This window comes from Castor canadensis, chromosome 3, assembly GCF_047511655.1.
Source record: "Castor canadensis chromosome 3, mCasCan1.hap1v2, whole genome shotgun sequence".
Taxonomy (NCBI): Eukaryota; Metazoa; Chordata; class Mammalia; order Rodentia; family Castoridae; genus Castor; species Castor canadensis.
Genome location: NC_133388.1, coordinates 17,979,543 through 18,006,494, shown reverse-complemented (window position 1 = coordinate 18,006,494; position 26,952 = coordinate 17,979,543). Strand labels below are relative to the sequence as shown.

Genomic DNA, 26,952 nt, shown 5'->3' with positions numbered 1-26,952 from the left:
TTGACCAACACACAATATCCTGAGTTCCTACTACAGTCAAAACAGATGTTTGGCTTAGCCAACCTCTCACTGCTGAAATCTGGGGGGCCCAATATGGCTTCTATAAAGGTAAACTCATGCTGAAAAACCAGAGCCAGAGTCACCTAGAGAGGCTGAGATTTAACCCTAGGCTGAAGAAGCTGCTTCCCCATGCTAAAGCTAACTTCCCGTATATCCTTGGGCCTCAATTTCCTTCTCAAAACCTATCTCCTATGATCACCACATGCCCAAAACAGGAGAAGGTGACAGAGTGGCGGTGGTAGTAAGTTGTAGAAGAAGAGGAGAAGGAGGAAAGATTTCTTTTGAATTCAATGATTATATGAGTCTTCCCAAAAATCTGGCTGGAGAACCCAGCAGTGATTAGGGAGTTATGAATAAGCATATCAGGAAGTATATTCAGATATCTTCCAACCCTACTCTGAAGACACATGTAACAGATGAACCTGCTTTCCCCCAGTCAGGAAGAGGCAGCTCTGATATGACAGGGCAGGAAAACAGGTGGAGAGTAAGCTTCTGGCAGCCAATAAGGACAGCTTAGCTGGGTGAGCAGACTTCACTACCACATTCAGGCCATAGGAGGCAAGCAGCGGGAGGGGTGTGGATTTCAAAAACTGCCTGCGTAATCATTTCTGTAAGGTACACATCATAAGTTCTGAACAACAATATTCTCTCTTCATAGACCCTTCTGATAGAACATATTGGCAAGACAGCTAAAATTTTTCTGAGGTCCCAGACATCATGAACCATGACTGAGAGCCCATGGTTAAGAGTAGGTCAGATACTACTCCATGATCTCTCAGCTCTTGCATGTGTGTGAGCCTCGCCCTGCCCTCCCTGCCTTCTCAGAGGCAATTCTGGTCATCACCATACACACCAACACGGTACAAATGACTTATAAAAAACGACTTCTGGTCTGCACATGTGCAAAATAACAAAAGCTAGCAAGACTTAGGTAATCCCTAAACTCAGAAAATTGATGGAAAACAATGCTTCTAGTTATTTTCAAAGTCTTACAGGATTTCCAATCATTTCAAACAACCCCACAGGGCATATCTCTGGACCTGAGGGGATAGAGATCAGAGTCCAGTTAGAACTCTAGGAAATTCTGCTACAACAGAGACTGTTGTAAAACAAGTGACATTGCTCTGGGTTAAGAGTTAGAATGCCTGCCTAACAAGTGAAAGGCCCCAAATTCAAACCCCAGTACTGCTATAAATAAACACATACATACATACATACATACATACATACATAAGTGATATTTACCAAGAATTCAATATGTCCCCTAATCTAGGCTAAGTGCTTTTATCATAGACATGACCTTACATAGTCCCCACAAGAACTCCATAAATCAGGAACTACTATTATGTTCTTTTCACAGATGGAAAAATGAAGGCTGAGAGGGGAAGACCTCAGAAAAGAGCAGAACCAAAAGACAAGGATCCTTCTAAACAAACAAGGTATCCACACCTGACCAGTCCCTCCCACCTCCTCTGCCTGAAGGTGTGAACTCAGGACCTCTTGCTCACTTGTTCTCTGCTCTGGTGGCCTTCTTGTCTGCTGCTGGTTTCCATTCCCCACATACAGGTAAACCATTGACTGCTAGAGAAGATGGCCTCAGGGGAAACACAACCTGCTTCCCAGCATACCTTTGCCACACCATCTGAGGTATGTGAAGACTCCCACACCACAGATGAGCACATGAGCACAGACCACAAGGGGACAAAGGAAACAACCCATTTTGCTTAGGAGAACAGAAGGATTGAGCAGTCTCGGGTGCTAAGGGTACAAACAGCTGCATAGTATCAGATCTATCCAGATCTTAAAATGCTTCACACGCACAAGGGACCACACTCATTGCTATCTTCTCCTTAGCATTCAGAAATAAAGAAAGGCTTTGCACCCAGAGGCAGACAAGTTGAAGACTTTCTAGAGGTGACTGCTATCCAACTGTCTGTCTTGAAAAAGAAAAATCAGCAGCTGGAATGAACTCACTGTCTTCACTTACCTTTTCTATCTCTTGGAGGTACAAGAGTGCGATGTCCCCTGCTTTCTCATAACAGGTGACAACATCCTGCTCCCGATCCACATGGAGATTACTGGTAGAAGATGAAATAGGCAGCTTCTCTAAACAAAGTCCTAAAAATAAAAAGCAAGCACACAAAAACTAGGTAAGTTGTTTTTTATGAGGATTGACTTTAAAATACTGCCCTAGACGGCCACAAAAATGGTCCTAGGATATAATAGACTATCAGAGAAGCATATTCTCTGCCCTCTGTCTTCTCTCTGTAAAGACAAGATGGAACATCAAAATGGAGCACCAAAAGGAATATCCATAACTTACGGGAGAAAGAGGCCACTAAAAATACAAAAAATACGATCCATTTGATTTTGATACTCAGGTTAAGAACTTGCCAGGCACTTCACCAGGATCTCATTTAAACCTAAAGAGTATGGTGGTTAATTTAATGTGTCACCTTGTCTGGGTCACAGAGTGTCCAGACATTTGGACAAACATTATTCTGGATATGTCTGTGAGGGTCTTTCTGGATGAGATTAAGTATGAACTGGTAGAATGAGTAAGCAGACTGTCCTCCTTGCTGTGGGTGGGGCTCATCCAATCAGATGAAAAGGCTAAATGAGAAGGAACTCCTCCTGCCTGAGTACACAGTGGTGGAACTTGGTCTCTTCCTACTTTTGGGTTGAACTGAACTGCTGGTTTCTCTTGGGCTTCACCCCTGCCAGCTTTTAGACTGGAACTTAAATCACTGTGTCTTCTGGTTCTCAGCCTTCAGGCTTAAGCTGGAACTACATCATCAGCTCTCCTGGTACTCCAGCTTGGACTTGAGTACAAACCCTGGTAGCATGAAAAAAAAAAAAAAGCCAAACTGTCTTTAACAAGCATGTACCATTTTTCATCCTCACTGGCAAAGCTCCATAGCCTCCTCAGCACTTGGTACTGTTGACTTTGGGGATTTTAGCCATTCTAATAGGTGTACAGTGCTATCTCAGTGTTGCATTAATTTGTATTTCCCTGATGACACATGAAGTCAAGCATCTTCTCTTATTCTTATTTGTATACCTTATTTGGTATAGTGTCTGGTTTTTCTCATTTGGGATTTTTTTTAGTGTTGTGTTTTATGCATTCTTTGTATTCCCAATACTAAGCCGCCCTGATCAATATAGCTCTACTGAGGTATAATATACATGACATAAAATTCATCCATTTTTATGTGTGCAATTCAATTCCTAATAAATTCAGAGTTGTACAACTACCAACACAATTCAATTTTAGAACATTTCAATCATCCCCAAAGGATCCTTTCTGCCCAAATGCCATCAATCAGTTCCCACTCTCGGCCTCAGACAACCATTAATTTGCTTTCTATCTCCACAGATTTACCTTTTCTGGACATTTTATATAAATGGAATCATGAAGGCGCTCTTTTGGGTTCACCTTTGTGACTTGCATGTTTTTGAGGCTCATCCAGGTTACAGCTTGTAGTGCACAGCATTTCTTTTTATTGCTTTGTGAAGGGCTGCACTTTACCTACCCATTTGCTAGTCGTGGACATTTGGGTTCCTTCCCAAATGTTTACTGTTATGAATATGCAGCTATGAACATTCATGGATATTTTTCTCTATGGACATGTTTTTAATTCTTGGGTAGATCCCTAGGAGCAGGATTGTTGGGTCAGGTGCAAATTTCTTTTTTTTTAAACTTTTTAATTGCCAAACTGTTTTCCAAAGAAGCCGCATCTTTTTACATTAACCCCAGAAATGTATGAACATTCTAGTTTCTCCATATAGTCATCAACACTCATTATTGCCTGACTTTTTAAATACAGCCATCCTAGAGGATATGAATTGGCATCTCATTGTGGTTTTGATTTGTATTTCCATAATGACTAATAGTATTGATCTTTCTTTCTTCCTTTCTTTAATTCTTTCTTTCTTTTGTGGGACTGGGTTTGAACTCAGGGTTCATGTTTTCTAGGCAGGTGCTCTACCACTTGAGCAACTCCACCAGCCTTGACTCTTTTTGCATACTTACTTGTTATCTCTACATTTTCTTTGGTGAAGTAACTATTAAAATCTTTGACCTATTTTTATAGGATTGTTTTCTTATTGAGTTTCAAGAGTTCTTTATAAATTCTGCACACGAATGCTCAGATATTTGATTTGCAAATACTTCTGCTCTGTCTGTGGATTGTTTCTTCATTTGCTTAATGTGTCTTTTGAGATCAGAAACTTAAAATTTTGGTGAAATCCAATTTACAAAGGTTTATATTAATGGACTGTGCTTTAGGTTCTGAATCTAAGAAATCTTTGCCTAACTCAAAACTATAAAGGTTTTACCCTATGTGTTCCTCTGGAACTGTCATAGTTTTAAGCTTTTACATGTAGCTCTATGATCCAGGTTGACATAATTTTTGTATATGTTGCAAGGCAGAGATTGAAGGTGACTTCTTTGCAAATAGATATCCAATTGTTCTAATACCACCGACTGAAGATTTTCCTTTCTCCACTGAATTGCCTTTGGACATTTGTGAAAAATCAGATGGACATAACATGTGGGTATATTTCTCAAATCTGTTCTTATTACAATGATTTGGTTGTCAATATTTATACCCATATTGCTTTGATTACTGGGTTATTTTGTTTTGTTTTGTTTAAGACAAATTCTTGTTATATAGTCTAGGCTGGCCTCAAACTCATGATCTTTCTACCTCAGCCTCTCAAGGACTGGTATTACAGGCATGCACCACCATTCCTGGTGTGAACTCAAATTTTGTTGTTTTGTGGAGCTGGAGATTGAGCCTAGGACTTTGTGTATGCCAAGCAAGCCCTCTACCACTGAGCTACAGCCCCACCCCTATAAGTTTTGAAGATAATATGAGTCCTCCAAATTTTTTTCTCATTAAAATCTGAGATGATGCCTGGTCTATTTAGAAATTTATCTCAATAATGTTTTAGTTACTTTTTTTGTCCCAGAGAAATACATGACCAAAAAAAGGGGGGAGTGAAAAACAGACTTGATAAATGACTGGCATGACACCAATACCTGAATAAGATCTGTATCTCCAAAACCAAAGGTATGTATCAAAAAAATGGAAATTAAGTGTCTCAGTTTGTTTTCTGTCGCTATGACAAAATACAGCAGAGGCCAGATACACTATGAAGAAGAGAGGTCTGTTTAGTTGGAGGTTAAGTAATATAGCATGCCAACAACATCTGCTTGGCTCTGGTGAGAGACTTCTGGCTACATCACAATATGGTAGATGGCATCATGGTAAGAACTTAAGCAAGGGGAGATCACGTGGTGGGACAGGAAGCAAGAGATATTCGGGACCAGTCTCACTCCACTTATTACAACGTATTCTCATAGAAACTGATGGGAGTCTCAAGAACTTCATTAATCCCGTCCAAGGGCAGAGCCTCTGATGATCTAATCATTTTTCACCAGGCCTCTTCAAGGTTCTTTCTATCAACATCATTACACTAGGGACCAAGCCTCTAGGATGTGAACCTTTGTGGGGGCACTCTCAAAACATATCCAAACTATAGCTCAGTGCTTTTTTGACAATCAGGTCAGATTTAAGGTAGGGGTGATAAAAGTGCCTGACCTTATTGTTGTGATCTAAAAAACTCAAAATACTTTTCCAACCCAAAATTTATCCCCCTGCTACAGAAGGAAGTTCCCATAGATAGATTCATTTCTGAAAGGTCCTTCTATGAAAGATAACACATTTTATGTAAATTAATGATGACAAAATCATTTGATTACATTTAACTGCTCTCAGAGCTCTTCCATGTACAGTGGACTGTTTGGTCATATTCAATGGGTAACAAAATTTGTGGGAAAAAAAACCAGAGGCTCAGAGAAGTTAAGTGACTTCCCCATGGACTGCACAGGAGTTAGAAGAAGAGTTGGGGCCAAAGTATCCTGCCGTAGGTTGCATGCAGGATGGAATAATGAAAGTTGAAGTGCCAAACCCAGGGCAGGAGACCTGTTGGAGGATGCCATGGATGGGGTCATTGTGGGAGGGGATGCTGACAGTTGAGAAGCTGGATGAGGACCCTCTACACACTTAAAAGCTCCAATATGCCCACTCTCTGAGTTGTCCTATTTAGGTGGGACTTACAGAACATCACACGACAAACTGAACTCTGCTCCATGCTTCCCTCAACATCCAGGTTTCAATACTTCTGACAGGGACTGCCATTTTGTTTCCCATGGTCTGTAGCTTCTCTGGAGGATTGGATGAGAAAATGGAGAGCTACACATCTCACTCCCAGGAAGTCCAGTGGTCACTGAGGGGTTAGTACCCAAACTCTTTCAGGTCTGCCTGAATTTGAGACCCTTAGCTAGGAGCCTTGCCTGCGTGTAAGACTGAGCAGTGTCAATAATAATGAAGGTTTACTTAGCAAAGCTGACTCAGCACCCAGGGCTACGTCTAGGAGTTCATATGGACACTCTAATCCCCACAGCCACACTGCAAGGCTGATGCTAACAGAATCTTACAGATAACAGCAATGGCAATAGAGACACAAATCAAAGTCCAGAGCTGGAGGCTGCAGATTTTCTCTCCTGCCATAGCTGTACCACCCCAGGCAATTCCCAGGATGGTGGACCTCCTAATCCCTGTCTGTGTCATGAAGGGTTGAACTACTGAGACACCACCTTGAGCTATGTGAATCAGAAAAACTAACAACCAAAACAAATATTTTGATTTTCTAAAATCCCGTTGAAATGAACAGGAAATTAATTCCTTATAAGGTTATGCAATGCAATAAAAGGCTATAAAATTAATGATATGAACTATGTACTACAAAGTAGCCATTGTTTCCTTATGTATCTTAACCACATTTCTAGAAGTCAAGCCCGGGATGGGTTTATCCTGATGCTTTGCTGTAACATGACCCACAGGGGAGTCTACAACAGGAAGTACCAGAAAAACCTTATTATAATGTCATATCTCTGAAAAACTAGCCCTGTGGTATGGGTTTGAAAGGCAGTAAGACAACTGTCAGGGATTTCAATTTCTAGGCCTGAAAAGAAACTCAGGAAAAGATTCAAGATATACAAAGCAAAGCCTTGGCAAAGGCAGCCCAGGTTGCTGGCCTTCATCCTCACCTCTAGAATGGTGAGGCTCCCACGAGTGTCAGGTGTACTTGGTTCAATGGGAGGAGATGCCCTGTGCAGGGGTATAGAATGCAGGGGTGACAATGGAAAGCACCAAATGCTAGGGACAGAGGCTCTCCTTTGAGGCCTCTGTCAATCCAGTTTCTACCAATTTAGTGGTCTCTGAGCTGGGAGCCATGGTTGGACCCTTCTGGGAGCTTTCATGAATTGATTTCCTTCTGGACTCAGCATATCTGAACACACACACACACACACACACACACACACAGCCCTCATAGAAGACAAGGTACCAGGCCCTGGGTTAGACATCTACCTGCTAGAGCAGATGGTCTTTCAATGAATGTTTCTTACAGCTCTAAATTCTGTGAGCAAATGAGATGTTAATTCGACCTGAAATGCTCACTAAGTGAGTCTGCAGTTTGAACGTATGCTCTTTAAGTATTCATTACTAGCCATGTGATAGTAATAATAACATGTACTGAGTGCTAGCTACACATCAGAACCTGAGATAAATTATCCTTCTCTCAAGAGCCCTGTGTTAGAGGATTTACTCCTATCCCACATTAGAAAGAGGGAAGTAGACCTCTGAGTGTCTAAGTAACTCACCCAAGACTACACAAAAGTAGCAGAGCTGGGCTCCAACCTAGTGGTCTAACTCCCGAGTTGTTGTCATTTGACTCTACTGATGTACTTGTCTCTATATGCAAAGCTGTAGAACACAGTGGCCAAGAATGTGGGCTCTGAAGCCAGACTTCCCAGTTTATAATCCACAGCTGGCTTTATATGCAAGAATGTTAAGTGCTTGGAGCAGCGCCTGGCACACAGTAAGCGTCACTGTCTGTAGGAAACAGTAGGCTGGAGTGGGAGAGTTTTATTCACTGGCTGTTCTATAGATAGACGATAGATAGATAGACAGACAATTCACATACCATAAAATTCGCCATTCACAGTATACAGTTCACTGGTGTTAGTACAGTTGAAGAGTTGTGGAACCATCACCAGGAGCTATTTCTAGAACATTTCCATCACTCCAAAAAGAAGCCCCATGCCCATCAGCAGTCACTTCCCATTCCTTTTTCCTCTCAGACCCTGGTTACCACTAATCCACTTCCTGTCTCTATGCATTTGCCTACTCTCGATCTTTCATATAAATGGAACCATACAGAATGTGATCTTTTATATCTGGTTTCTTTGACTCAGCATAATGTTTTCCAGGTTCAGAGCTACTGTAGCAAGTATCAGAACTTCCATTTCTTTTTTAAAAATTGAAATGAAATTCATATAACAAAATTAATCATTTAAAAGTTAATAATTCAGTGTCATTTAGTACATTTACAATATTGTACAATCACCACTATTTAGTTCCAAAACTTCATTCCTTTTTATTGCCAAATAATATACCATTGAGTGGAAATACCATATTTATTTATCCATTCATTAGTTGCTGAATATTTGGGTTGCTTCCACTTCTTGGATATCTTTAGAGTGCTGCTATGAACATTCATGTACGCATTCTTGTGTGGACATGCATTGTCATTCTCTTGGCTATATATCTAGGAATGAATTGGTGATCTGTGGCAATCCTATCTTTTGTTATATTATCTTTGTTTAAAAAACCACAGTATCTAACTGCCAACCTGCTAGGTGAAACATTACGAGGTGAACATTTGGACTTCTGAGGAGACAGAGCTGGAGTCAAAACCCTTGCCTCTACAATTGTGTCCTGTGACTTGGAGCAAGCTACCTACCAGATTGGGGCCTTGGTCTCCTCACTACCTAAATGTACAGAGTAGCACCTGCTTCAGCTACTTGTGCCTGGCATATGAGGAGTACCTATTCTCATAAGCATGTACCTTTCCTGCAGCAGTAACAAGCATTCTCCAAAGTTTTCTGAGGGCTAGATCAAAAATGTAGAAAAACTTCAAGGAGAAAATAGCCATCACCCACATTCCCAGCGCTGGGAGTTTAAGCACGGTTAGCACACTGGTTAGCACCCTCACACATGCTCTCTGATCTGGGATCTACTTTCCTTCTGAGAAGACAGGATTCCTCACAGTAGGGCATCCTGCAGTGGAAGGAGGAGCCCTGCGCACCCCCCTGCGGCAAGGGCAAGGGCAGCCAGTATCTGTCCTTGCTCACTCCACAAAATCTCACTGAGCACCAACTACAACGGTGCTCTGGGCTAACAATGAGCTTCTCAAAACAGCTACCTCTAGTGGACTGGAGGAGAAAGACATTCTCAGTCAATGTCAAAAGGACAGTGACTGCCAGAGATATGGTCTCCTGAAGAATTAGGCACCAGCCCCCAAACAGACCTTCACCTAAGGCTTCTGCTCCCCAAACTTTCTCTGGACCCTCTGAGTCTCTGCTGCTTCCAAAGCCTATTAACACAAACAGCATTAAATATGAAAACGGGTCAGTGGCAGTAAAAGGCCTTGCTCTTCTTACAGGGTCTAAATATAAACAAGAAGTCCTGACTAGCAACCTGAGACTAGTGGCCCATGCAACACAGCTTGTAGCTCCACCATTGGTGGAATCATTAACTCTAGACCATGAAGGGGCCTGAGAGCTCACAGAGCCAGAGATAAACAGCTAACAGAAGGCTCACAGCAGCTCTCCAATGCCACTGTGGCCCCACAGTGCCCTCTCGAGCACCCCCTGCTCCCTAATCGCTGGACTTCACACATGGGCAAAAGCTGGCACTCAGCCAGGACACCTGTGCTCTATTTCCACCACCCCTTCCTCCACACATGGATTTTTCTTTAAAACTACTTTTTTATTCCCTGCACCCAAAAGAGATCTCAATGCTTCAACAAATGAAAAGCAACTTCTCAAGGAAAAACAACAGAGCCCCTGTGGTCTCTCCTGTCCTCTCTGCAGACAGGAAAATAAAAGCTCAGAAAGGGCTGGTGATTTGCCCATGGTCACACAGGTGACATTAGCAGAGCCCACCCTGATTCCCAATCCAAGGAGCTACCGTGCAGGATCCCAGGAGCTGCTGGGACACAGCCCCCAGCAGAAGGAGAGCTGTTGTGCCAGGGATGCAGCATGACAGCTGCTGTCCCTCCTGCAGTCCAGAATAGTCACTCGCAAGCACCCAAATCATAAAGCTTGGGGTGACATTCTGTCACTTCAAGACTTGACTCTACCAAGAAATACTCCAGGAAAATCCTCCTTGAGCTTGCACAGTTCTGTCCAGGAAGCAAAAGCGGGGCTTCAAGGCCTGCTGAAGCTGCGTGGGTAGGACGTACTCTTGCCCGCCCTTTCTCTTAAGCATCCCACGCCCAATCGCCCATGTTAGAGAAAAGCTAGCGCTGTCCCCGTGGTCCTGAGTTAGCCTGCAGGGGGCAGCTCCTCGCCCAGCATCTGCCAGAAAAGACAGTGCAAATGCTTGCAGCCAGACAGCTTTCACATTTGCCCCAGAAAGCGGACACGTGCCCGGCGCCTCACTAATGCAGGTTCACCCTCCTCCCTGGACTTAGTTGAATGATGGAATGAGTCAAACTTCAGGCATTGCAAATGGTAACTCGGGCCGGGAGGCTGGAGGCCGCTGGGTTAACCAGGCCTGAGATAAGCTGTGGTGTGGGAAGATGCGCTGTGCTGGCGGGGGGGGGGGGGGGGGGGGGGGGGGGGGGTTGGGGAAATGCTGAGGGTGGAGCTCAGGTTCTCTGGAGCAGATGGGAGGTTTTGCACATGCGCAGCTCGCATCTGTATCAGGACGCGACTCCTGCGACCCCTGGCGGTGGCCGCCGGGAATGCAGCGGATGACCTAGGGCAGCTGCTTGCAGAGACCAACCTGAGAGGTCCCAACTCAGAGCTGCTTTCTGGCTTTTGCACTTGCCTGAAGGCCTGCTGTGGAATTAATTCCAGGTTCTGAGCGTGCCAGAGTTCCCAGGTTCCCTGTTATCAAATAAAGATGCCGAGGGCTGTCCACACTGCGTAGGGAAAGGGTGATCTTCCGAAGCCTCTGAGCTATCCACAATGGCTCTGAGGGTGACTATACACAAGACTAAGGTATTTCCCCTCATACCATGAGTGACCTGGCCTCTTTCAGTGCGGATTGGGCCAGATCTGCAACTGCAAATGACATTCCAGCCCTTGATGCAAAGATTTGGACATCTGCCCCTCATGATCCTCTCTTAAACGGAGACCCTACCCATGTCTATCTCCGGGGTTCTGCAGATTAAGGGAGTTGAGGACTGCTTAGAACGGTGGGTGGAAGGACATTTTTAATACTGTAATTATTAATAACTTAATACTATTATTCCAGAACCTGTCTCACAGTAGTCACTCCATAAACCCAAGACCAGCCTCTCTCTGTCTTGAGAGGCTGCCGTGTGCGCTGCAAGACAGTTGCCTTCCTGGGCTGGTCCATGGGTCAGAGCACTGTTCAGGGAGGGTGTGCCAAGGCCAGCCCACAGCTTCCTGCTCTACTGCACCCTTCCCAGCCCACTCAGGACAGCCACACTCTGAGCCACACTCCGACACCCTCCTTCTCCACAGAACAGTCTGTGCTTTGCTCCCGCCCCCGAGACAGCGCAGAGCTTTCCAAATATGGATGCTTTTTTCATTCCCAAAAGTGTCACGAACATTTGGGGGAAGAAAATGAACACCAGACATGGCTTGGAAACCATGGAAGCTGAGAGATGAGTGGTGACAGAACAAGCACTGTGCTAGGAGTCAGGTGTCCTGGCTCTGAAACACAAAACAAAGGCCAAACTAGGGGACCTTTCATCCAGTGCCAGCTTTGTGCATGTCTAGGCCCAAGGAGATCCTAGAAGGACAGACCCAAATCCTCAGAATAAAAAAATATGGCGTGGCTAGCACACAATGCAGGGGAGATGGCTGAACTGAGAAGGCCAGCAAGCCATGGGAGACAGGCTCTTCAGAGCTAAGTAGCCTGAGATCGCAGCAGTCCACAGGTGATCCTGTGACCCTGGAAGTGAGTGTGGGCAGGAGAGCTACACAAGACTACTCATTTCCTGTCAGGCCCAACCCCAAATCTGTTTCCACCTATTTAGGACAGGAATTGAGAAGACACTGAAAACCCTGCACTTTTGCTTAGTTGACATGTGCGTTTGAGTGGTTTCTTTTCAATGGCGTGCCCCTGAATGCCAGGACAAGTGTTTAAATAACAGTCTCATTGCAGGCATCCCTGAGTGGCAGGCACAGTCCCCAGTGCCAGTGCAGGGAGACAGAGCAAACAGCTTAGTCGTGGCACAGCCTCAGTGCCCAGCCCAGAGCAGGTTTCCATGTATCTGATAGTTGAATGAATGAATTAATTCTACAGTCTAGTTTGAAAGAAGCAAGTGGCAGATGTGAAATGATTAAACAAAAACCAAGTGCCAAACTAAATGGTACTTGCTATGAATAGAGGTGGAATCAGAGGAAGGAGAGACTGGCATGCACACACAGAGCTGGTGAGGGCTGCATGCAAGGACACTATCACTGAAGGAGAGCCCAGCTTAGGGACCAGGAATGACTCCAAGCTGGAGGGAGAAGACAGGCAGGGGTGGATAGAGGATTAGAAGGGGTAAGGGCAGGCAGCCTGGAGCAGAGTGTGGGTGGAACACAGCAGGACATGTGACCAGCCTGCCAAAACTGGGACATACTGTGTTCAGAAATCTAGAGAAACGTGTGGCCATGCCTAGACTTGCTACAGTCAACAGGACTCAGTGAGCTTCAAACACAAAGGAAAAGATGACCTTTATTTGGGTGAACTCTTGATTATTTCTGGGTGATTTTTCCATGGTACTTTATTTAGCCTTCATCTTGACTATCTACTTACTGCCCTCACCAGGTGTTCACATCACCCTCACTGAGAACAGACATCTGCTGCAATGTACAAGTACTCATGTGTTTCAGGCACTGTAAAGGCCAGAGGAAAGCTCTGCATTACCTGACTCATCTGCATGTCTCCTCCCCTTTCTTAGCCTGCCTACAGGTCGCAGGCCCTGCTGTTTCAGGCTCAGCCTCTGCCCTCCTCACTCTGTGGTCCTCAACATGAGCTTCAGCTTCTCTTATACCTATATGTAAAGAATCCCTGAACCCTGACCAATAAACCTGTAGCCCAGAAACCTAGAAACCTTTAGGCTGAGCAGCAGTCCCAGAGTTCAATGGTTTCTGGGAGAGCACCCCCTGGTGGACACAGAGTTCACCATTTCAACTCTAACCAGGTTTCTTCTCCCACCCTCCATGGGAAATTGGCTCTGTTTCTCATCCTGTTCAACATCGTTCCCTACGCAGTGAGCTGAACTGAAACCTCTGTCACCTTCATGCCTCCCTTCCCCACCCTCCACACCCGCTCCTCAACAGACATGGCCTGTCTCTCTGGCTTGCTGCTCCTCATCCCAAAGCTTCTTGGTTCTGACTTGTCTGTCCCGACCTGGGTGTGACTGTCTGTACTTAGAATCTGGGTTTTAATATTTTGCTGCTTTCTTAGGATCCACCGAGGACAAAGGATGCACTCTAGTTCTCTCAAGGAAAGGAAACTTAACGTATGGATTGTCTGCATAGGGGATGAAACAAAAGGAGAAGCAAGATGGTTTCACATCCCAGAATTTAGCATCAGCAGGAAGCAGCTACCATCCTGCAGGCTAGGCAGAACAGAGGGGAAGATGTAGTGTAAACAGCCCAGAAGCTAGCACCACTGCATTGGAGCTAAAATCAGAGAGACAGGCTTCCTTCATGGTCAGGAGCTGGACACAACTGTGCCCACAGAGACATGCCTGCTGCCAAAGATGCTTCCTGCAGCAGAAAGGAATACCTGCATCCCTCTCCTCCTACTCCAGATTCCGCCCAGTGTCTCCTGCTGCCCAAACCCAGGCACAAATCAACTGACCTGGGCACCTAAGAAACAGCCTGTGGGAGTCAGGCCTCCAGAGATGCAGAACAGCATGGAGGAAAGGCCCAAAGCCAACTCACCACCTCCCACCAACCTCCTTCCCTACATCCTTTAATTCCTTCTAATCTATGCTCTGCTCTGTGCCAGAAAGATCATTTTTGCTTATACATTTCAGTAAGTCATTCCTCCTGCTTAAAACTTGGCAGTGGCTGACAGCTTCCTGGCAAGAGAAAAGCAGGATTTGTCCACCAGGCTGATTCTGTCAATCAAGTGTATGTATGGGAAGTGCTGCCGGCTCTGACTATGACAGGTATTGGGCCTGCTTTATAACATGGGGAGAGCTGCTACTCGAATTATTTCTGATGAACAGAATAGAGACTATCCTGTACATCACCAGTACTGAAACTAGAACTTGTTAAAGATGACTGCTCTGAGGATTGTTTCCATGATCAAGAGGCTTGGGTTCCAATGAAAAGACACCATGTATCTAGGTGCAGGGGCAAACATCTATAATCCCAGCTGTTTGGGAGACTGAGGCAGGAGCACCACAAATTCAAGGCCAGTCTAGGCAACAGCACAAGACCCCATCTCAAAAGAAATAAAAAAATTTTTAAAAAGATATTTAAAAAGAGTACAGAGAGCAAGTAAATACTATGAAAATCTATTAAACAATAAATAAGAGATTGAATTAGTAATCAAAACACTTCTGCAAAGATTAGTCCAGGCTTAGATGGCTTCACTGGTGAATTCTACCAAATACCTAAAAAAAAATTAGCACCAATCCTTTACAAACTCTTCCAAAATGTAGGAGGGAACATTTCACAACTCATCCTATGACAGAGTAGTACACTGACACCAAAGCCAAAGACATCACAAGAAAACTTCCAGTATCCATCATGAATGTCAACATGGAAATCCTCAGCAAAATAGCAGTAGTACGTAAAACCCAACCACATACAAAAAGGACTATATATCACGACCAAATAGGATTTAGCACAAGAATACAAAGTTGGTTTAAAATCAACAAATGTAAAACACTATATTAAAACAATGACATACATGAATTTGTATGAACACCTCAAGTGCAAAAAAGCATTTGACAATCTCTAACACACATTTATCACTAAAGTGATAAAAAAAATACTCAGCAAATTAGAAACAGAAGAAAACTTCTCTAATTTGATAAAGGCCCTGTATGAAAATCAATATGTACCATAATACTTAATGGTGAAAAGCACAGTTTTCCTCCTAAAATAAGGATGTCTACCCAGGTCACTTCAATTCAACATCATACTGCAGGTGCTAGCCAGTGCAATTTGGCAACAAAAAGAAACAATCATCCAAATTAGAAAGAAAAAAGTAAAACTATATTTGCACACGACATGATATTAAATACAGAAAACCCTAAAGAATCCAACCAACCTTGTATTCTTCCATACAACTTAATATACCTTGACCAAATGGAATTTAACCCAAGAATGCAAGGTTGGGTTAAAATCAACAAATGTAAAACACTACATTAAAAGAATTAAGCACTCAAATTCCTACAGTTAAGATTCAGGATACAAGATCAATACACGAAAATTAGTTTTATTTCTACAGCAATGAACTCTATCTATGTATGATAACATCAAAGAGAATAAAATACTTAGAATAAGTTATCTAAAAGAATGTGAGATTTGTACACCAAAAAACTACAAATACACTTTTAAATGAAGGAAGACATTCCATGTCCATGGACTGGAAGATCTAACATTGTGTGGCATGTGGTATTTTCATACAATAAAATATTATCCAGCCATAAAAAGATGATACATGCTCCAACATGTAAGTACTTGAAAACATGCTAAGTGAAAGAAACCAGACACAAAATTTCTATTATACGATTCCATTTATATAAAATATCTGGAACAAGGAAATCTACAGAGACAGAATGTAGATTAGCAGTTAACTAAAGTTATAGGGTAGGGATGGGGTAGGGAAGTGGGAAGTATCCACTAATAAGTATAGGCTTCTTTTTTGGAGTGATAAAACTTTTCTGAAATTGACTATGGTAATGGTTACACAATTACAAACATACTAAAGAACAATTACATAATTTAAAAGGTTGGATTTTATAGTACATATATGAATTATATATTAATAAGTCTGTTCATCGCAGACTTATATATATCAGAGGATTTTGGAAAGATGGTGGAGTAGGAAGCCCTGGGACTCTGTTTTCGAACTTAGACAACTAAGTCATAGATACGATTTGTCTGATATTAACCATTTTGAAACTTCCAGAGGAAAGCTTGCGGTGAATGCAGCTAATTAAAGCTCTTTGTAGTCACAGCTATGCACGTGTTCCCAGGGCACCCGATGTCCAACCTGCAGAAGCCAGGGTACACAGCATACTCTCCAAATGACTAAAAAATTCCCCAAATTTGATAAAAGACATAAATACAAACATCCAATAATTTCAACAAACCCCAGGTAAGATGAACTGAAAGATTTATATCAAATAATCAAACTTATAAAAGACAAAGACTCTTAAAGGCAGCAAGAACCAGGCAAAGACACCTCCAAAAAGGAGAACTGTAGGCCAATCTCCTTAATGAACATTGATGCAAAAATCCTCAACAAAATAATGGCAAACCGAATTCAACAACACATCAAAAAGATCATTCACCACAACCAAGTAGGCTTCATCCCAGGAATGCAGGGGTGGTTCAACATATGAAAATCAATAAACGTAATAAACCACATTAACAGAAGCAAAGGCAAAAACCACTTGATCATCTCAATAGATGCAGAAAAAGCCTTTGATAAGATCCAACACCATTTCATGATAAAAGCTCTAAGAAAACTAGGAATAGAAGGAAAGTACCTTAACACTATAAAAGCTATATATGACAAACCTACAGCCAGCATTATACTTCACGGAGAAAAACTGAAACCATTCCCTCTAAAATCAGGAACTAGACAAGGATGCCCACTATCTCACTCCTATTCAACATAGTACTGGAATTCCTAGCCAGAGCAATTAGGCAAGAAGAAGGAATAAAAAGAATACAAATAGGTAAAGAAACTGTCAAAATATCCCTATTTGCAGACAACATGATGCTATACCGTAAAGACCCAAAAAACTCTACTCAAAAGCTCCTAGACACCATCAATAGCTACAGCAAGGTAGCAGGATATAAAATCAACATAGAAAAATCATTAGCATTTCTATACACTAATAATGAACAAACTGAGAAAGAATATACGAAAACAATTCCATTTACAATAGCCTCAAAAAAAATCAAATGTGGTATTTATACACAATGGAATTTTATGCAGCCATGAAGAAGAACGAAATATTATCATTCGCTGGTAAATGGATGGAATTGGAGAACATCATTCTGAGTGAGGTTAGCCTGGCCCAAAAGACCAAAAATCGTATGTTCTCCCTCATATGTGGACATTAGATCAAAGGCAAACACAACAAGGGGATTGGACTTTGAGCACATGATAAAAGCGAGAGCACACAAGGGAGTTGTGAAGATAGGCAAGACACCTAAAAAACTAGATAGCATTTGTTGCCCTCGACGCAGAGAAACTAAAGCAGATACTTTAAAGCAACTGAGGCCAATAAGAGAAGGGGACCAGGAACTAGAGAAAAGGTTAGATCAAAAAGAATTAACCTAGAAGGTAACACACACACACAAGAAATCAATGTGAGTCAACTCCCTGTATAGCTATCCTTATCTCAACTAGCAAAAATCCTTGTTCCTTCCTATTATTGCTTATACTCTCTCTTCAACAAAATTAGAGATAAGGGCAAAATAGTTTCTGCGGGGTAGTGAGGGGGTGGGGGGGAGGGGGGAGAGGGAGGGGGTGGGGGGAGGGTAAGGGAGGGGGCGGGGGAAGGGGGAAGAAATGACCCAAGCATTGTATGCACATATGAATAAAATAAAATTTTTTTAAAAAGGCACCAAGAGAGATGTGACTCATCACGTACAAGGAATCAAATATGATTATCGATCTATTTCTCATCAGAAACTGTGGAGGTCAAATTGCAGTGAGTCAATTGTTCAAAGTACTGAAAGAAATAAATTGTCAATCAAGAATCCTGTATCTAGCAAAACTGTCCTTCAAAAGAGAAAGAGAAAGGAAGAAATTCCTAGGTTAAAAATTCTGAGGGTTGGTTACCACTATATCTTCCCTGCAAGGTAAAATGAAAGGTACACTAGACAGGAACTTGGAGAAATAGAGTTCTCCATAAATATGATGCATGCACAATTACATTCTCCAACAGAAAGATGCAGACTGGCAGAGTGAACTGAAGGAAAAACAAAACTATGACCCAACTCTATGTTGTCTATGAGAGACTCCCCAAAGGATGGAAAAAGATAATTCCATGCAAATAGTAAGTGAAGAAAAGCAGTGGTAACTGTACCAACATCAGACAGAACAGACTTTAAATCAAAAAAGACTAAGAGATAAAGAAGGAAATTCTATTTTAATAAAAGTCTCTATAAGGCAAAAAGATAGGACAACTTATAAATATTTACAAACCTCATAACAGACCATCAAGATGTATGAAGCAAAAGTTGACAGAGTTGAAGGGAGAACTGTCAGTTCTATAATAATAGTCGTACACTTCAATACCCCTCTCAATAATGGTTAGAACAACCAGAAAGAAGATAAGAAAGAAAAAAGAGGGCTGAAACAGCTTAAGAAGCCAACTCCATCTTTACTCACTCTACCCAACAATAGCACGTACATTTTTCCCAAGTACACACCTTCCAGAGGTGGTACACACCTTCCAGAGGACACCTTCCAGAGTGGACCATGACATTAATGGCCACCAACTAAGTCAACAGGGCTATTACCCATTCGTTAAAAGGAAAGAAATCCTGACACAAACTACAATAAGGATGAATGTCGAGGATCTTATGTTAAGTGAAATAAGCCAATCACAAAGAGACAATGCTGCATGACATCATGTCTGCGAAGTACCTAAAGTAGTCGAAATCACAGAGACAGAAAATAGAAGAGTGGTTGTCAGGGGCTAGGAGGAGGAGAACGGAGAGCTGTTTAATGAAGACAGAGTTTCAGTTTTAAAGATAAAAAGTTCTGGAGAAGGAGTGGAAGCTGCACAACATTGTGAATGTATTTGAAATCACTGAACTGTACCCAGAGGTCAAGGTGGTTAAGTTTTAGGTTATGTGTACTTTACCATAATATGAAAAGGCTTAAGTGGTAGTGTGTCTGCCTTGCAAGCTTGAGGCCCTGAGTTCAAATCCCAGTACTGCCAAAAAGAAATGAGGATTGGGGAGAAAGAGCCGAAAGACATATTTGTAATATGAAAACTAAAACAACTCAGATGTTCCTCAGACAGCTGGCTCACAAATAACCATAAGGCACACATACTGGCAGACATTAAAACTGTGCTTTTAGGGCTAAGGATAGGGCTCAAGTGGTAGAGAGCCCACCTAACAAGAGCTCAAGGCCCTGAGTTCGAACCCCAGTACTGCCAAAAAAAAGAAAACAGCTTTCAAAAATATTTAATGATATAGAAAAATAATTGTATATACATGTATACACATATATACATATAGTGAAAAAGAATAGAAAATAGAATGATCCCAATTGCATGTACAATTTTATATGTGCATATATATTATATATTTTTATATACACATTTAACAGTAGTTAAGTAGTTCAAGTGTCAGTATGGTACCTGATTTTATGCTTAAATATTGTAAAATAAATATAAATATAAATATATAACATGCAAATATTTTTCACTATTTTCCAAATAGTCTATGCTGGGCACACAAGATAATTTATTAATTAACAATAACTATTATTAATATTATTTATTAATAATTATTGAAATGTTACATCAAAGTGATTCTCTTCAGTGCTGCCTAGAAAGACAGGAGGCTGGCCCTCACACAGCAGGAAGAAGGTACACAGACTGTGTTAAGTCAGCTTTTTGTTTCTGGGACAAAAACCTAAGGAAACAACTTGAACAGAGGAAAGACTTATTTTGGCTCACGGTTTCAAGGTTTCAGGTCATGGCTGCTTGGCCCCATTGGTGTGAGTCCACGGTGAGGCACAGCATCGTGGTGGAGAGGTCGTAGTGGAGCAGAGCTGCTCGTCTCATCGTGGATAGAAAGCAGAGAAAAGAAAGACAGGAAGGCGCTGGAGACAAGATGCACCTCAGGCATGCTCCCCATGGCCTACTTCCTCCAGCTAGGCCCCACCTCCTACTTATCACCAAAACAGTGTCACCAGCTAGAAACTAAGCCTTCAACACACGCGCCAGTGGAGGACATTTCACATTTAAACCACTTAACGGGGTCCAGACACTCTACAGAGAATCCAAAAATACTTCTCTTTTGACACAGAAACTCCACTTCTAAAAAGTTCTCCTATGGAAATCAAGAGGAATAAGCACAAAGACCAAGCTAAGAGGGTGCCCATCACAACCTGGGTGAGATAATCAAAAGCTGAAAACACCACACATGTCCTAAATAGAGGCAGGTATAAATAAATTATACCTCATCCATACAATGAAAAAGGATATAGCTCCTAAAAATTTCAGAAATATAATTTACCATCATGGAACATGTTCAAGATCCCTGGCGAAGTGGAAAAAGCAGGTCACAAAGCAGTATATATGGTAAATTCCATTTTTACTTAAAAATTACACATGAAAGTGTAGGGAAGGTCTGGGAAGAAATGCACTAAGGTGCTAATAGCACCCGCCTCTGGGGAGATGGCTCCGGGATAGTTTGATGTTCTTTTGACTTGTCTGTCTGCATTTTATATAATGTGTATGTATTTTGTCTATATTAAGAACAATAAACTATCAATGTCGGGGAAGGGACAGGAAATAAACCCCAGGGACAGCTAGAAGCACCACTGGTTCCCAAGTTATACCTTTAACCCAAGCAAAGAAGCATGATGGCTGGGGCCTTTTTGAGGGAATGGGGATGGGAGATGGGGAGAATAAGGCCATGGCAGCCACCTGCTCCCAACCTCAGGCGTCCCGAGGTCACGCTATACAAAGTCTTCTTGATTGATCTCCACCTACATGTTTCAGAGCATTGTCCCACTTTGTCTCATTTGATCTTCTCAGGACTCTTTTGAGAGTAGTGTTAGCCCCATTGTGTACATTTTTAAAAAGTGACACTTAGATTAAATTACTCACAAATCACAGATTGGAATGAGAACAGAATAGCAGGTTATCTGACACCAGAGTCTCACCAACTACATCCCCACTCCAAATGAGTGACTCTGCTCAAGGAGGGGCAGCTCAGTCATACAGAAAGAGTGGGGATTCTGGAGTCTGAAGGCCTTGCTTAGAACCACCTCGCTTCTGGCATGGGTCTCTCAGCCTTTCTGCTGGGACCAATAATCTCACGGCACAGGAATGTTCTCAGGGCAAGTGCACTCACACGGGTAAAGCACCTGGCACAACACCACGTCTTCAGGCAGAGCTCAATAAGTGTGAATCCAAGCACCCACCTCTCAGTGCAGCCAAACCCTGAGGCAGCTGTGACTGTTACAAAAACTTCCATAAATGGACTGACACTATATGTCATGCAGTTCTCACCCAGTCCCTGAGGTCACAACACAGGAGGCTTTCTTCCTCCATAGCCTCCATGAACAAGGGCTGGCTACAGACTGCTCTGCTTCCCAAAGCCCCATTCCTTTAGCATTTACCTGCCTGGCAAGGTCTGTTCCCATGACCATGTCCAGTCCACAGGGACCCTGTCACTGAGCAGTCACCAGACTCCTCTTTCTTCCCTGCAGTGGCTGCCTCCTTGGAAAGGGAATAGGGTACGAGGTCTACTGATGAGAGGGCCCTTATCGGAAAAGTCACTGCCATGTACATCGTGGGCATTCATTTGCCCTTCCTCTGGCTCCCAATGGTAGTTCCCTCTTCATCCCAGGCTTCACACTGGGCTGAACAGAGCCATGGAAAATGTTGCTGGCAACTACTTCAAGGATGGCTGTGAGATCAACTTGGGGCCATCCAGACATATCGAGAACCTTGGCTGAGTCCTGAGGATTAGGATCAGGAACTGTCCCGCTGACCCAGAGCCTATGGTGGGAACTGGTTGGAGGGAAGGTGCCCCAAGAACTAGAGAGAAAGAATCCATACTTGGAGCTCTGAATACAGATGCTGCTGAGGTTGGTTGGGGCTGGATTTTATTTTACCTACAACTGAAGAAATCTTAGCAGAAGTACCTGGCACTGTACACTGTTTGCCCCTGACCCCACTTATGCTCAAAGCAGGAGCTGTGGTCCCATGCCCCCAAATCTCTGTGAGATGGAGCTTTTGTTGCTGACTTGGGTGTGCACTGTATCCTCCACGTCCCCTGTAAACAGAACATACCTGCTCACTCCACCTGCCAAGTAGCTGGCTGGGGCTGGGTAGGAGCATGATGGGATACTTTCCCACTGTCCCACAAACCCCACACACATTCCTATGTCCCCCACAGCCATGACACCAACCAACTTCAAAAGTGGCCTTAGGTCCTCTCTGGCACTGTCTTGCCACCCCTTGGCAGATCCCACTGGCATGAGCTCGGGTAGTCAAGTCTGGGCCTGCAGTCACCAGCTGAGCAAAGGAGTCACCTGGCCCCAAAGCCTTCAGCCATGCCTTGAGGGGGCCATGCAAAAGCAGAACTGCACGGCCACCCAGTGCTTCGGGCACAGGTGGAATGCAGGCAGCCTGGGACCAACCCACCATACCAGGCTCTCCTGGGACCCACCAAGAGTCCCAATCAGTCACCTGAAAACCCCAAGAAACATGTTTCCATGCACGAGGAAATCAGGACTGCTGCCTGGAGACACTATTCTAGAATGGAAAAATAAGATTCAAAGTAGAAAAGCAAACTTAAATCACCCTTTTAAGGTCTTTCCTCTCCATGGCATACAGTGCTTTCAGAATTAGCATTAAGGAAAAAGAACAGACACGCCCCCCATTCTTTGGTTTTCTTTTTTTATTACATGAGAGGAAAACCCTAATTAAAAACATATTCTCTTTCTGTGGTCTCAACATATGACAGTCTCATAAGAGTAGAATAGTGCCCAAGTCATAACTGCCCACTATCTAAAGATTTTCCATTTTACCATGTTTCAAACAGTTTTTGGGACACCCATGTGCCCAGGACTGAGAAATGGCTGAGCAATCCCTAAGAATGCCAGTTGTCAATGGACTGTCTCCCTGGCATCCATATCCACACTCTGCTCTGGTAGGGGGCACACAGAAGACAGTCCACAATTCCCAGGGTCCTCTTCCCACAACATTTAGTTGGCAAATGCTTTGGGTCTTCTGGGCTGACCATTGAGCATGTTAAGCCAAGGTCTGTGGGTATGTGAAGACACTGTCCTTTCAAGCTGAGGAGAGCAGGGCTGAGATTCAAATCTTTTCTTGGAGATGGGTCTTCTGTTGAAAGACCAGTGCTTACAAACTTTGGGGGAACTGGCCTGAAAAGCCCCATCCCAGAGTAACCTGTGAAAGGCAGGTGTCTCTGTTTCTTCTCTGACACTCCACCTTTCATGGCACATCCTAACACACATAATGGGCAGTACATGGATTGCTCTGGCCAATTATATGCATTGAGGCTGGTGAAAGAGGCTGAGACATCTTCCAAGCAGAAGCTAGTATATAATTAGTAACCACCTCCTCACTGCTGTTCTTCCTCACATGTACACTTCTCAGAAGCATGAGAGGTCTGTGAGCTCCAATCTGTAGAGGGGGACAAGCCCTTAGAATGGGCCTCTGCTCTGGCAGGTAGGGGAAGCCCAGGCAGAAGATATGAGGCCCTGGGGCTCAGTCCATGGATGGCTCCTCCTCCTCTAAGATCCCTCCTCCTCCTCTAAGATCCCTCCTCAGTGTGTGCACCTTACAAAGACAGAATTGTCCGCAGGTTGTGTGACTTGCCCTTGCCTCTCAAAGGAATACTTCTTGAAACAACTGATACTTTCCAGTGTGAAAGATCTTCTGTGATGAAGTCGTGAATTTGGGCCCAACTCCAAAGACCTCAACTCTTCCAGGGAAGCTTGGCAAGACTGGGGAACTCCAGGACACATGTCCCAGCCCCACTTGCCAGCAGCCTCATTAGGAAAATCCCTGCAGCTTCCCTGACTACTGGGTGCCCCAATCCTCCAACATCAGGACAACTTTCCCATTCCTGAGCAGCCTGTGGGGCCTCACATCTCCAGGTGATCTTCTCCAGAGTTCCCTCAAACACCCTGCATCCTGACAGGCAAGCCCACTGAGGCACAAATATGCTCATGGGAGAAGGCTAGACTCTCCCTTGCTCTGTAAATGGAGGCTACCTGGCGTGCCTGAGAGGTGCATCTACTTGGGGTCAGGCCCAAGAGACATATAAGAAAAAGAAAAAAGCAATAGTGGACTTTTGCTGACCTGTCAGGCACTATGCTAAGTGCTTTACATGTGCTCAATTACTCTCCACAGCAGCCTTGCACTGCAGGTACTATTATCCCCATTATACAGACAAGAGAACTAAGAGCCCAAGATCCTATAACTAATAAGTGACAAACCCAGAGGTCACATGTGGGCAGCTAGACTCCAAGGCCCTATGCTCTTTAATAAGGAGAGATGTAAAACCCAGGGCAAGGGAGGAGCACAGCAATGAAGGGCTGTTACAGCTCCACAGCATGGCTCCTTCTCCATCTGGGCACAGAGGACCCGCAGCTTGGCAGATAAATTTCCTACCAAGAAACATCCCTCTCTCCCCCACCATCTATGTGCATTCCCTCATCCTGGCCCTGCCCCATTTCAATGTGTGACATGCAACCAGTCCCTTACTCTCTCTGGAACAGGCTCCCATCTGGAAGATAAAACATTTGTAGAGGAAAGGTTACACAGGCGTTTTTACCTCCTGAAGCAGGTCCTTCAGTGCCAGACAATCTGCTGCTTCCAAGTTCACAATCCTCCTCTTCTTGGGCTCCAATGCCTCACGGCCCTGCACTCCCCTTTTTCCACCTGAGCGCAGGTTACTTCTGTCCTGACACCCTCTGATTGCTCCACCTGGGAGATCATGTTTGCCTGAAGACTGGCATGTCTTTCTCTTCTTTTCCCCAGGTGTCTGGTGGCTATGATTACTGATGGATTGTCAGCAGACCTGATGTGGGCCTCCACTTATTCTAGACAGCAATTTCTTTTCCCTCTTCATGAGCTACAGTAAGCCAGCAACCCAGCTTCAGTCATGCAGATGAGAACTGTGGTCTCCTGAGTGGTAGGGAACAGTGACCTCAGAAAGCAGAGCTTTCCTGCCAAGCTTGACTGGCTGGATTGTTATAGGCTTAAGGCCAATGGCTGTTTGGTTTCTTTACCACAGCAAGGTTCATACCAAGGCTATTTAGAAAGATCATCTCAGGAAGTAATGTCACTTCCAGCTCCACTGTCCCACTACAGACAGCTACCCCATGTCCAGCAGATCTCAGTCTGGCAGACGGTGGTCACCTTTTTACTGTTCCAGCCTTCTCCTTTGAGAGAAGAAAATCTGTGGCCACTTGGTGTCCTGGAGATTACTTCAGTCTGTATCCCGGAGCCAAGTCTTCCACTCATTTGATTAACCCAATATGCCAGGAGCTAAAGAGTTTCCCCACATCTTCCACTCCTATCTCAGATTCTCTTCTTAGATTGAAGAGATGGAAAGGGAGAGGGGCTGAGACGGCCTTAGCAGCTTTCTGATAAGGAAAGCAAACTAAATGCACACCCCACTGGCAAAGGGCTGTGCCAGCCTCTGAAGGCAAGGGCATCATCAGGCTCCTGTAGGTGCACCCCAAAGATGCAAGGGAAGGGCTATGAGTGACCAATAAGTGCCCTATGTGTTACTCACAGGCACAGCAAACACATACAACCATGTCAGGCTAGGAACAATGGCTCCCAGAAAAACCTGAATGGCATAACAGGTGCCTGGGAGTCTTTACAAATGCTGTGAGTATAACTGAGCTATAACTGAGAGTAAGCAGGCCCAGAGCCACTCCCACCCCCAACAAACAAACCAACTCCTGGCTATAACTCAGCAGTCCCCAGATCAATCAGTGACTAGAAATTACGAGATGAAGCTTTGCTATCATTCCAAAAATATTCCTCTCCCAAAATACACACACACACACACACACACATAAACAACTCCCAGATGTCTAAGGCCCATGGGGAGGCTGGGAGCATCAGACAGTAAAGAGGGCAGCTGAGGCTCAGCCCCCAGCAAACCCTATAGCTTGGACAGATGCAAACAAAGGCAGATGCTCACAAGAGCCTAGGGACAGCCTTGAGAACCATGCCCATTTCACTGCCTGAGTGCCCCGTCAAGAGCAATGGCATTTTTTCCAAGTCCACAGGGACATTTAGAAAATTAATTAGATGAACCCGGCAGTCCTTGAGGCTCCCCAGGGAACTGGGTAAATACATCAAGCATGTCACCAAGTTCTTAAGCAGTGTACTCTGGGCCATCTTTGTTCAGTGCTGTGTAGGACTGCAGAGTCAGACAAGCTGAACCCCCTCAAGTGTAGCCCAGATCATGGCAGCTCAAGAGCAGCCAGCTCCCTGCTATTGTGATCAGACCACCAGGGCCTTGGTCCCAATGCCATCTGCTGTCAGTCACAACGTGTGACTTGGACAGCAGGTGGCAGGCAGCAAAGCAGATGCTTCAGACTGTCCACTTCTTATCATGGCCTCAGGAAGTCCAGTTTCAAGGGTACCTCATTCTGGAGGCCTGGCTGGCCCTGCAGGCCTAGAGAGGCTCTTCTGCCACTGAAAATGTGTTAGTGCCCCTGAATTTTATCATTTGTTGCCTTGTTTGGGCTCACATTTTAAAATATCATTTATTGAGCACTGGGTATGTGATGGTATTGTAGTAAGTGCTTTACATACATTATTTGACTTCATTCTCAAATA

At 43.8% G+C, this 26,952-nt stretch overlaps 1 protein-coding gene across 8 annotated transcripts in view; it reads right to left on the bottom strand.

The window, feature by feature from the left end:
- The window catches only part of Ttc7b (tetratricopeptide repeat domain 7B), a 223,393-nt gene that overhangs the window by 171,655 nt on the left and 24,786 nt on the right, over positions 1-26,952 (bottom strand). For all 8 annotated transcript variants that reach the window (XM_074067331.1, XM_074067324.1, XM_074067327.1 and 5 more), the window contains one exon: positions 2,048-2,178. In XM_074067331.1, coding sequence (XP_073923432.1) covers positions 2,048-2,178 — 131 coding nt within the window. The remainder of the gene's footprint in view (positions 1-2,047; positions 2,179-26,952) is intronic.